Source organism: Scomber scombrus, unplaced genomic scaffold (genome assembly GCF_963691925.1).
Source record: "Scomber scombrus unplaced genomic scaffold, fScoSco1.1 SCAFFOLD_250, whole genome shotgun sequence".
Classification (NCBI taxonomy): domain Eukaryota; kingdom Metazoa; phylum Chordata; class Actinopteri; order Scombriformes; family Scombridae; genus Scomber; species Scomber scombrus.
Genome location: NW_026910742.1, coordinates 1 through 12,500, shown reverse-complemented (window position 1 = coordinate 12,500; position 12,500 = coordinate 1). Strand labels below are relative to the sequence as shown.

General features: G+C 41.4%; 1 protein-coding gene across 3 annotated transcripts in view; it reads left to right on the top strand.

Moving 5' to 3' along the window:
* Positions 1 to 12,268, top strand: part of LOC133977281 (probable E3 ubiquitin-protein ligase HERC1) — a gene marked incomplete at its 3' end in the record, with an annotated part of 26,918 nt that extends 14,650 nt beyond the window's left edge. For all 3 annotated transcript variants that reach the window (XM_062415382.1, XM_062415381.1, XM_062415380.1), the window contains 8 exon segments: positions 7,219 to 7,434; positions 7,524 to 7,644; positions 9,443 to 9,680; positions 9,772 to 9,944; positions 10,612 to 10,767; positions 10,896 to 11,002; positions 11,890 to 12,000; positions 12,098 to 12,268. In XM_062415382.1, coding sequence (XP_062271366.1) covers positions 7,219 to 7,434; positions 7,524 to 7,644; positions 9,443 to 9,680; positions 9,772 to 9,944; positions 10,612 to 10,767; positions 10,896 to 11,002; positions 11,890 to 12,000; positions 12,098 to 12,268 — 1,293 coding nt within the window.
* Positions 12,269 to 12,500: the final 232 nt, after the last annotated feature.

Below are 12,500 nucleotides of genomic sequence, written 5' to 3'. Positions count from 1 at the left end.
TTCTTTACTTCTTTCTTTACTTCTTTCTTCACTTCTTTACTTCTTTACTTCTTTACTTCTTTCTTTACTTCTTTACTTCTTTACTTCTTTCTTTACTTCTTTACTTCTTTACTTCTTTCTTTACTTCTTTCTTTCTTTACTTCTTTCTTTACTTCTTTCTTTACTTCTTTCTTTACTTCTTTACTTCTTTACTTCTTTCTTTACTTCTTTACTTCTTTACTTCTTTACTTCTTTACTTCCTTCTTTACTTCTTTACTTCTTTCTTTACTTCTTTCTTTCTTTACTTCTTTCTTTACTTCTTTACTTCTTTCTTTACTTCTTTACTTCTTTCTTTACTTCTTTCTTTACTTCCTTCTTTACTTCTTTACTTCTTTCTTTGATTCTTTCTGTCTTTTACTTCTTTACTTCTTTCTTTACTTCTTTACTTCTTTCTTTGATTCTTTCTGTCTTTTACTTCTTTACTTCTTTACTTCTTTCTTTACTTCTTTACTTCTTTCTTTACTTCTTTACTTCTTTCTTTACTTCTTTACTTCTTTCTTTACTTCTTTCTTTACTTCTTTACTTCCTTCTTTACTTCTTTCTTTACTTCTTTCTTTCTTTACTTCTTTACTTCTTTACGTCTTTACTTCTTTACTTATTTACTTCTTTCTTTCTTTACTTCTTTACTTCTTTACTTCTTTCTTTCTTTCTTTACTTCTTTACTTTTTTCTTTACTTCTTTACTTCTTTCTTTACTTCTTTACTTCTTTACTTCTTTCTTTACTTCTTTACTTCTTTCTTTCTTTCTTTACTTCTTTACTTCTTTCTTTCTTTCTTTGATTCTTTCTTTCTTTCTGTCTTTACTTCTTTCTTTCTTTCTTTCTTTCTTTCTGTCTTTACTTCTTTCTTTCTTTCTTTCTTTCTTTCTTTCTTTCTCCTCTTCCTCCATTCTTTCTTTCTTTCTCCTCTTCCTCCTTTCTTTCCCCTCTTTCTTCTTTTCCTCCTTTCATTCTCTTCTTTCTCCTTTATCTTTCTTTATATCTTTCTCCTCTCCCTCCTTTCTTTCTCTCTTTCTTTCTTTCTCCTCTTCCTCCTTTCTTTCTTTCTTTCTTTCTTTCTTTCTTTCTTTCTTTCTTTATCCTCTTCTTTCTTTCTTTCTTTCTTTCTTTCTCCTCTTCCTCCTTTCTTTCTCCTCTTTCTTTCTTTCCTTCTTTCTTTATCCTCTTTCTCCTTTATCTTTCTTTATATCTTTCTCCTCTCCCTCCTTTCTTTCTTTCTTTCTCCTCTTCCTCCTTTCTTTCCCCTCTTTCTTCTTTTCCTCCTTTCATTCTCTTCTTTCTCCTTTATCTTTCTTTATATCTTTCTCCTCTCCCTCCTTTCTTTCTCTCTTTCTTTCTTTCTCCTCTTCCTCCTTTCTTTCTTTCTTTCTTTCTTTCTTTCTTTCTTTCTTTCTTTCTTTCTTTCTTTATCCTCTTCTTTCTTTCTTTCTTTCTTTCTTTCTTTCTCTGAGCATGTGCATGCTGGGAGTTGTGGGAGAGTGAGTGGTGAAGGACTTTTTTCTCTGGCACGGAAGTTTCTTTTCTTTTTCAATCTGTGGCCATAGGACTTTTTCTTGTTTTTTCTTTTCTTTGTATGATCAGGTAAGGGGTTTTTCTCTTTAACTTGGAAACTGATAGTGCATTCGGCGGCTTTTGCCGCTGGCTTTTCTGGTGCGATGGCGTCAGGTGAAACGCCGACCGTGTCTATTAAGAATGGGGTTAGAATAGTTTCTGATCCCGGTGTGACAGTTGAGCAGGTATTACTTGCGGTGGGGGATCAGATTGGGCACAGCAATCTGTGTTTTGCATCCCGGATGAATAAAGCAATTGTTGTGTTTTTGAAGGAGGAGCGCTTCGTGCGTAAATTGATCGAAAATGGCATTATCCTGAATGATTTGTTTGTTCAAGTCTCTCCTCTGGCTGTGCCTTCGATTAAAATCACTATCTCTGGTGTACCACCATTCATTCCTAATACGATGTTAGAGAGTGAGTTGAGGCGTTTTGGTAAATTTGCAAGCGGGTTTAAGAGTGTGAGTTTGGGATGTAAGGACCCGAAGCTTTCTCATGTGCAGTCCCTCCGTAGACAGGTTTACATGTTTTTGGATTCGCCAACACAATCTTTGGAAGTGTCTTTCAGATTGAAATATGAAGGTGGATATTATATGGTGTATGCCAACTCCAACACAAAGTGTTTTGAATGTGGAGATGTGGGGCATAAGCGCTTTGCGTGTCCGCATAAAAAGCCGGCGGAGCAGGCTGCGGAAGGTCGCTCGGATTCAAACAGTCAGGCACGCAATGAGGCTGAGACTGGTGAACAGGCTCACAATGAGGCTGCGGTTGAGCCAAATATGAATGAAGGACAGGGTGAAAGAGTGGATGATACCAGCTCCACAGTAGTGAGGGAGGATCAGCAGGGAAGCAGCGCAGATAAAGATGGTGAGTCAGCGCCCGCTGCAACATCACTTCATGGCAGTCAAGTGCTAAGTGATGGTGATGACATGGAATATGAAACGGGATCTGAAGTTGCATCTGAAAGTGGCGAGTGTAGTCGTGGGGGAGATATATATACTCTAGAAGACATCATTTACTATTTGGATGAGACTTATGGTAGACCTGTTAAACTTACAGATTATTTCAAAGACACTGAGAAATTCATTTCCTCTGTTTCTGTGTTGTTAAGAACACATGGAATGGATGTGTTGGATGAAAAAAAACGTTATCGCCTCAAAAAACAAGTTACTGCTTTGAGAAAGGCAGCAAGGTCAAGTAAAAGCAAAATTGTGCGAAGAGGGAAAAATCGAAAGTAGTAATGATCATGCAGCACTTGGTGTCCTTTCCTTTTCACTTGCTCTTCTTGATCTTTGTCTTTTTGTTGTGTTTGCCTCATTTTTCAATGGAAACACTCACAGTGGGGTCTCTAAACATTAATGGAGGTAGAGATAAACACAAGATGGCTTTAATTAGTGAAGTCATAAGACAGAAAAATCTTGATGTGGTCTTTCTACAAGAGACCCATAGTACTATAGATAATGAAGTGGACTGGAATTTGTGGTGGAAAGGTTTAAAATGTTTCAGCCATGGAAGTAATTTAAGTAGTGGAGTGGCTGTACTTTTTTCCACCAGTTTAAATGTAAATATCCTATCCACCACAGAGTTAGTTCAAGGAAGGGCACTTTTAGTGAGAGTTGATATAGATGGTATGATTTACTGTTTGGTTAATATATATGCATCAAATCAGGGCTCAGAGAGAGTTTCCCTTTGTAATCAATTGAGAATGGACATGCATTTGCATAATCAAGATTACATTATAATGGGAGGGGATTGGAATTGCACTATTGACTTTACACTGGATAGAATAGGGGATGAGTCACATTTACTGTCTGGGATTAGTTTAAGGAAGATGTTACAGCACTTAGACTTGGTAGATGCATGGAGAGTCAAGCACTCAACTGAAAAACAATATACATGGTCTAAGGTTTGTAATAATAGGGTCAGTGCAGCCAGGTTAGATAGGTTTTACATATCCCACAATGTTAGGCTGCGGTTAGTTAGTAGTGCTATTAGTCCAGTAGGTTTTTCTGATCATCATCTGGTAACTATTAAAATTCACACCTCATCTGCGAAAAGAGTTAAATCTCACTGGCATTTTAATAACAAACTTCTTCAGGATACAACTTTTTGTCAAAGTATAGTCAATTTATGGACACAGTGGAGGTGCAGGAAGATAGATTTTGACTCTCTTAGTCAGTGGTGGGAAGTGGGAAAAACACAGATACGGGTTTTTTGTCAGCAGTATACTTCTCACTCTACAGTTAGAATTAAGAAAATAATCCAGGATTTAGAAGAGGAAATCAAACAAATTGAAGGCAGTTTTCAGATATCATCTGATTCTGGTATAAAGGACTTGTTGCAAGGTAAACGACGAGAATTGAGTTCCTTCCTGCAGGAGAGAGTAAAGGGGGCCTTGGTGAGATCTCGCTTCCTCTCTATCAAGGACATGGATGCGCCCACCTCTTTTTTTTTCAATCTAGAGCGGACTGTGGTTGGAAACAAGCAAATGACCTGCCTTAAACTTCCTGAAGGTGGGGTGACTACAGATCCAGTTTTAATGAGAAGGCATGCCATAGACTTTTACACTGACCTGTTTGGAGCAGAACATTGTGATGACGCTTGTGTTATAGAACTTCTGGAAGGGCTTCCGTGTCTCAGTTCGGCTGAAAAAGACTCCCTGGATACAGAGCTAAGTTATGAGGAGCTAACTGCTGCAATGGGACAGCTGAATACAGGACGTGCACCGGGGATCGATGGATTAACGACAGATTTCTTTAAGTGTTTCTGGGAGTGGATTGGACCGGATTTTTTTGGAGTGATAAAAGCATGTTATATTGATGGGCACTTACCGGTTTCCTGTCGCAGAGCAGTTCTTTCCCTGCTGCCCAAACAGGGTGATCTGGCCTTATTAAAGAACTGGAGGCCAGTGGCACTTCTCTGTACGGACTATAAGGTGCTTTCTAGAGCACTTTCTAATAGGCTTAAGGACTATCTTGACATTTTGGTGCACATGGATCAGTCTTATTGTGTACCGGAAAGATGTATTTTTGATAATCTTTTTCTTATGAGAGATATTTTGGACATTAGTGATTTCACTGGGTTGAATTTTGGGATTTTGTCACTTGATCAGGAAAAAGCTTTTGATAGGGTGGACCATGGTTTTTTATTTTCAGCACTCAAGGCATATGGTTTGGGGGACAGTTTTATTAAGTGGATAAAACTACTGTATAGCGAGGCATCATGTATGGTTAAGTTGGGGGGAGGATTGAGTAGACCAATTCCCATTTTTAAGGGGATTAGACAGGGATGTCCAATTTCTGGGCAGTTGTACAGTCTGGCAATAGAACCGCTGATGTGCAGATTGAGAGCTAAGCTTACCGGTATATCGTTGGATAAGGCCTCACTTTTTCCTTTGGTCGTTTCGGCTTACGCTGATGATATTAGTATTTTTATTAAAGATCAAAGAGATGTCCAGACTGTAGCGCAGTCATTGGAACTATATGAAAAGGCCTCTAGTGCCAAAGTCAACTGGGCAAAGTGTAAGGCCTTACAGGTAGGACAGTGGGATGGGGACAGGGGACCAAGTCTACCTGGAGGGTTGGAGTGGGGAACTAATGGCTTGAAGGTTTTAGGGGTCTTTTTAGGGACAAGTGCATTTCAACAACAGAACTGGGAAGGTCTTTTGGAGAAGGTGTGTGCTAAGTTGTCTAAATGGAAATGGCTCCTTCCTCAGCTGTCCTATAGGGGACGAGTCCTTGTGGTTAATAACCTAGTCGCCTCGACACTGTGGCACAAATTATCTGTTTTAACTCCACCCAGAGGTCTTATTGAGGAGATCCAGAGGGCTCTGATAGAGTTTTTCTGGTCTGGCAGGCATTGGGTTCGTGCTGCTGCTTTGTACTTGCCAGTACAAGAGGGAGGACAGGGTTTAATGGATGTGTCCTCCAGAATTTTGGCTTTTCGGCTGAGGGCGGCACAGAGGCTGCTGTATCATCATGGACTAAGGTGGCAAGAAACTGCAGAGATCATTTTGAAAAGAGTTGGTCGTCTCGGATATGGTAAGCAACTTTTTCTTCTGAGACTTGGAGAGATGGACCTTGATGGGCTCACTCCCTTCTACTCGTCAGTTCTGCAGGCGTGGCAGGTGCTGAAGGCTGAAAGAGATCCGGAGTCACGGCCTGGACCATGGTTGTTGGAAGAGCCATTGTTTTTTAGTGAATTCATAAAGTCAGAGACCCTGTCTTCAGCTAGTCTGAGAACTGCATTCCGTGAAGCCAGCTGTGTAAAATTGGGACATCTGCTTAAGTCTACACTATCAAATACTGATGTTTTGGGGGAGATGGATAAAATAAGATCTTCCAGACTGAAGTCCAGAATTGTGACAGAGGTTTTCAGGTCCATACCGGAGAGTCTGAGAGGTTCTGTACAACACTATGTCGACCAGTGGAATGATGATGGAGGATATGTTTTTCCATCCTTGACTGTTGTCCCTGCTGTTGTGGATTGGGAGGACGAAGAGGATTCTCTTCTGACTTTTACATCTCCACAGTTGGGGGTGTTTGAGAGACTGACAAAAAAAGGAGCATATATGATTTGTGTCAAAGTGTCACATTATCGCTCTCTCACAGGAGTGAAAGTGTCGAGGTGGGCTGAGTTTTTTGGCCCGGGCAAATCCCCAAAAGGCTGCTGGAGAAGTTTGTACAAGCTGCCCATTGATAAGAGGACAGCTGACCTCCAGTGGAGGGTTGTACATGGTGCAGTAGCTACAAACAGATACGTGGCACACCTGGATCCGGACCAAAATCATAGCTGCCCTTTCTGTTCACAGACTGAGACCGTAGCACATTTGTTTGTTAGTTGTCCCAGATTGAAAGGGTTATTTGAGTTAGTTCGGTTATGGTTTCAGGGTTTAGGAGTAGTTTTTTCTTTTGAGTTATTTATTTTTGGTCCACGCTACTCAGCAAAAAAGAAAGGAGTGCATACTTTAATTAATTTTTTGTCTGGTGTAGCTAAGCTGGCCATATGGATTAGCAGGAAAAATATGATAAAGGGTGCTGGTTCTGTAAATCCAGAACAGTTGTGCAAAGGATTTGTTGCAGCTCGTCTAAGAGTTGAGCACTCTTTTTATGAGGTGACGGGACAACTTGGGGTGTTTGAAGGCAAATGGGCGGTGGCTGGTGTTCTCTGTACAGTGGGTTTGTTTGGTAACCTAAGTCTGTCATTTTAATTTATGTGACTTTTGGGTGAAATAGTTGTTTTTTTTAACTAGTGTTGTTGTTGATTGTTTAATAAATTGATTTTTAAAATCAAAAATCTTTCTTTCTTTCTGTCCTTTCTTCTTTCTTTCTTTAAGTTGCCATCCGTTTCTTTTTCTTTCTTTCTTTCTGTCTTTCTTTCTTTTTTTCTTTTTGTCTTTCTTTCAGTTGTCATCCCTTTCTGTCTTTCTTACTTAGAGCTTTAAAAAACAGTAAAAAAGCTTTACATCTATTCTAACAGACACTGGGAGCCAATGAAGTGCAGCAGTAATATAATAATATTATAATATTATATTATAATAGTATTAATATAATAATATAATATTATAATATTATAATATTATTAATAATATATACAATAATATTCTCCCTTTTCCTTTATTTTTTTATCTCCAGCTGCGACTGGAAGCTCTCCACCAGATCGTGGTGCTGATCTCCGGTATGGAGGAGAAAGGCAGCCAGCCTGGGAACGCCGATCGTTCCAGCGTTGCCTTCCAGTCCTCGTCTCTGCTCACCTCCGTGAGGCTCCAGTTCCTGGCCGGCTGCTTCGGCCTCGGCACCGTCGGCACCGGAGCGCTGAAGAGGGAGAGCGTGCAGCTGCATCATTATCAGGTATGAAGCAGTTTCAACCAGATGTCAGATGTCAGGATTTAGAGTAACTATCGTGGTTTTTTAAAAACTTTTGTGCTTTTTTTTTGCAGGATGGTGTAAAAGCAGCGAAGAGGAGCCTCCAGATGGAAATCCAGACAGCCGTTCATAAGATCTACCAGCAGCTGTCTGTCACACTGGAGAGAGCGCTGCAGGCCAACAAGCATCACATCGGTAACACAGATAATAATAATTATAACTTTATTTATATAACAGCCGTTTTTATACAAGAAATGCAGCTAAAAGTGGAAGTGAGTTTTATTCAAGGGCCACATACAGCTTTGATCTTATGTGGGCCGGATCATTAAAAAGATGGAAGGGAGGGAAGGAAGGAAGGAAGGAAGGAAGGAAGGAAGGAAGGAAGGAAGGAAGGAAGGAAGGATGGATGAAAGAAGGACAGAAAGAACAAATGGAAGGAAGGAAGAGAAGAAAGTAAGAAAGGAAGGAAAGATGAAGGAAGGAAAAGAAGGAAGAGAAGACAGGAAGGAAAGTAAGAAAAAAGCGAGGAAGAACAGGTGGAAGGAAGGAAGAGAAGAAAGTGAGAAAGGAAGGAAGGAAGGAAGAGAAGAAAGTGAGAAAGGAAGGAAGGAAGGAAGAAGGGACAGAAAGAACGGAAGGAAGAGAAGAAAGTAAGAAAGGAAAGAAAGATGAAGGAAGAGAAGAAAGGAAGGAATGAAGGAAGAAGGACAGAAAGAACAGATGGAAGGAAGGAAGAGAAGAAAGTAAGAAAGGAAGGAAAGTTGAAGGAAGGAAAAGAAGGAAGAGAAGACAGGAAGGAAAGTAAGAAAGAAAGCGAGGAAGAACAGGTGGAAGGAAGGAAGAGAAGAAAGTAAGAAAGGAAGAACAGGTGGAAGGAAGGAAAAGAAGGAAGAGAAGTCAGGAAGGAAAGAATAAAGATAGACAGAAAGAAAGAATGACATAGAAAGAAAGAAAAAAGGGAGGAATGACAGATGGAAGGAAGGAAGGAAAGTGGGCCAGATTGGACCCTTCGGTGGGCAGATTCTGGCCCACAGGCCGCATGTTTGACCCCCCTGCTCTACACCCACAGTACTGGAGCCTCAATGATGTAATAAATGACCTAAAATGATCCAAATCATAGACTTTCATCACAGCGTCCACTGACTTTAACTCAAAGGGACTGATTTACTAAGATCCCAGATAAAGGGTACTTATACATTGCGTGCACATCATTTAGTTTACGTGCATTTTGCAGGTGATCTACTAAGAATAACTGTAAATGAAAACAGGTGCAACAGGTGCAGACAGCAGTATTTAAATGAGGGTTTTGTGTCTTAATGGAGAGTATGGATGAGCAGAAAGCTGCAATGTGATCAGGTTCTAGTGGAAGAGGTTAACTAATATATTGAGTTATAACAAAAACTAATATTACCAGAAAAACCCACATATGGGAGAGTATTAGTGACGAAGTCAATGCTGTTAGTAAAACCACAAATATTCCACTTTAAAAATATTAACACGGGTGGAAAAACATCCGTCCTGTTTGTATTCTGTCATTATGCCTCCGTCTCCTCGTCTCCATAGTAACAGCCGGTTAATACCTGCCCTTCAAAGGTTTTATTTACAGATGCAGTTAGCGTCAGAAACATTACCTTCAGGTTTGGTAAATCACAATGCGTGTGCTAAATAACATATTTGCATTTTTTCCTCCCTGTATTTTGCACACTGGGGTTAAAATGCTTCATATTACATTCATTATGGTAAACGTACTAAATGGACAGCGCGTATTATCTTGCACGTTTGAAAGATGCAAACCTCAGTGCGCTGCGTTAGTAGAGAAACTTGCACAATTTTTGCAGGTTTGCACACGTTTTAACACACGCAGACCTTTAATAAATCAGACCCTAAATGTTTAGTTTGCAGCTTCATATAAAAGTAAATGTGTAAAAGAAGATGATTGATTAAGCTCAGTCTCTCATATCCTGATCTTCTGTCTTTTCTCTCTCCATCCTAGAAGCCCAGCAGCGCCTCCTGCTGGTGACCGTGTTCGCCCTGAGTGTGCGTTACCAGCCCGTGGACGTCTCCCTGGCCATCTCCAGCGGGCTGCTCAACGTGCTCTCCCAGCTGTGCGGCACAGAGACCATGCTGGGTCAGCCGCTCCAGCTGCTGCAGAAACCAGGAGTGTCTCAGCTCAGCACGGCCCTGAAGGTGGCGTCCACGCGGCTGCTGCAGATACTGGCCATCAGCACCGGGTAGGAGGATTCAGCAGGAGGGTTTTAAACACTAGGAGAAGAAAAGAAAAAGATGTCATTAACAGCTGTGTTTCTCTCCTTCGCTTTGCAGCACATATGCAGACAAGCTGAGCCCCAAAGTGGTCCAATCTCTGCTGGACCTGCTGTGCAGTCAGCTGAAGAACCTGCTGTCTCAGGCTGGAGTCAGTCTGCTGTCGCCTGGAAAAGACCAAGAGGACACCAAGCACGAGGACGGAGCAGACTCGGAGAAGAAAGACCTCAGAGGTGATGAGTCATTGCATCTCTCTTAACCCTCCTGTTGTCCTCGAGTCAAAGAAGGAAGGGAGGAAGAAGAAAGGAAAGGAGGAAAGAAGGGACGAAGAAGGAGGGAAAGGAGGAAGGAAGGAAGGAAGGAAGGGAGGAAGGAAGGAAAGAAAGAGAGAAGGAGGGAGGAAGGACAGATGGAAGGAAGGAAGAGAGGAGGGAGGGAGGATAGAAGGGAGGAAAGGAAAGGAGGAAGGAAAGGAAGGAATGAAGGACGGAGGAAAGAAGGAAGGAAGGAAGGAGGGAGGGAAAGAAAGAGAGAAGGAGGGAGGAAGGACAGATGGAAAGAAGGAAGGGAGGAGGGAGGGAGGATAGAAGGGAGGAAAGGAAAGAAGGAAGGGAGGAAGGAAAGGAAGGAAGGAGGAAAAAAGGAAGCAGGGAGGAAGGGAAAATGAAAAGAGGAAGGGAGTAAGGAAGGAAAGAAGGACAGAGGAAAGAAGGAAAGAGGAAAGAAGGAAGGGAGGAAGGTAGAAAGGAAGGAAGGAGGGAAGAAAAGAAGGAACAGTCAAAACAGGGACGGGGAGGACGACACGAAGGTTAAAGGGAAACTCACCTTTTTAACCTGATGATAAATATGCATGCAAATGATCAAATTGAACGAGCTTGTTTTGTTTTGTTTTTTTTGCAGCTTTGCTTCGTAAGCAGCACACGGCTGAGCTGCACCTCGGAGACTTCCTCGTCTTCCTACGGAGAGTCGTGTCTTCCAAAGCCATCCAGTCAAAGATGGCTTCCCCGAAATGGACTGAAGTGCTGCTCAATATCGCTGCACAGAAATGCTGCTCAGGTACAAAACTTACAGCTTATACACAACACAACACAACACAACACAACACAACACAACACAACACAACACAACAGGGATGAATGTGAAGCACAGTCGAGCCTCTCACACTTCATGCTTGTGTATTTTAGGGGTCCCTCTGGTGGGAAACCTGAGGACTCGGCTTCTGGCTCTTCATGTTCTGGAGGCCGTCCTGCCTGCCTGCGAGTCCAATATGGAGGATGATCAAATGACACAGGTATGCCACTTGGTTTGGTGTTTACGAGACTTTTAAGGGTGATGAATAAACCCCTACCAAGTATTCTGTGGCCTATCTTCTTTTTCCACTGTGCTGCAGAGCTCCGTTATTATCCAAAAACTATTAAAACGTGACGCATTAGTGCATCAAATCTGCAGCTGAAAATAGTTTCCATCATAATCCTGAGTAATATAAGTATTAGTGAGCTGTTTTAAAAGATTTATACATCCAGTAAGAACCGCAGAGAGGAAGGAAGGAGAATAACTGAGTGACATTTAAAAGCAGCATCAGGTTTGTTAAAATGTACATTTAGTATTTTTGTTGGTTTTATATCATTTGAAATGACATTTGCACCATTTCTTTTACCAAAAGTAAGACTGAATGCTCCTGAAAATGTCAAATGGTGTAACCACAAAAGAATGATAAATATTACATATTTTATCACCTACAGTGTGTTTAAGTGGACTTATACTAATAATGACTTCAAATGTTTCCTGATCTCCATGGTTACCAGATGGAATGTAATATTTAGAACAGTTGTATTCCATTACCTTTATTTAATATAAAGTTATAATGTAAGATCATGCCAAACTAGTTGATATGGTGTTTTATTGACAATTTACTGTTTTTAAGCAAGTTGAATTATTTGGTACAAAGTTTTTATGGTTACACCACTTAGACATTTTTGCCATAATCCTCTAATATATTCTCTCAAAATGGATTAAAAGCAGAAATTTGATGCTGGGGTCCACAAAAAAAGAATGTGTGCAAGTTATTCATACGTTTATTTTCACATTTTAACCCCATTAAATTTAAACTAAACCACATGAACACAATAAAACATCACATCAACACATTGTTGATTTTAGACGTCTTCTCTCTTCCAGGTTGTGGAGCGGCTGTTCTCTCTGCTCTCCGACTGCATGTGGGAAGCTCCCATCGCTCAGGCCAAGCACTCGATCCAGATTAAAGAAAAAGTCCAAGAGCTCAAACTCCAGGTGTGTCCTCTCTCCTCCTGCACACGTGTCTTTTTTTTTTTAAAACACCTTTATAAGTTTAAAGGATTTGCTGACGTTCCTTTTTTAATCCTTTAAGGGAGAGGCGGAGGAGGAGGATGAGAACCTTCCCATCCAGGAAGTGTCCTTTGACCCGGAGAAGGCTCAGTGCTGCGTGGTGGAGAACGGCCAGGGGTTGACGCATGGCAGCGGGGGGAAAGGCTACGGCTTGGCCTCCACGGGAATCTCCTCTGGGTGCTACCAGTGGAAGGTACACAAGAAGGAAGGGAGGGAGGGAGGGAGGGAGGAAGGACAGAAGGAAGGAAGGGGAGGGAGGGAGGGAAGACAGAAGGAAGGAAGGGAGGGAGGGAGGGAAGACAGAAGGAAGGGAAAGGAGGAAGGGAGGAAGGAAGGGAGGGAGGGCGGAAGGAAGGACAGAAGGTAGAAAAGAAGGTAGGAAAGAAGGTAGGACAGAAGGAAGGAAGGGAGGGAGGAAGGAAGGA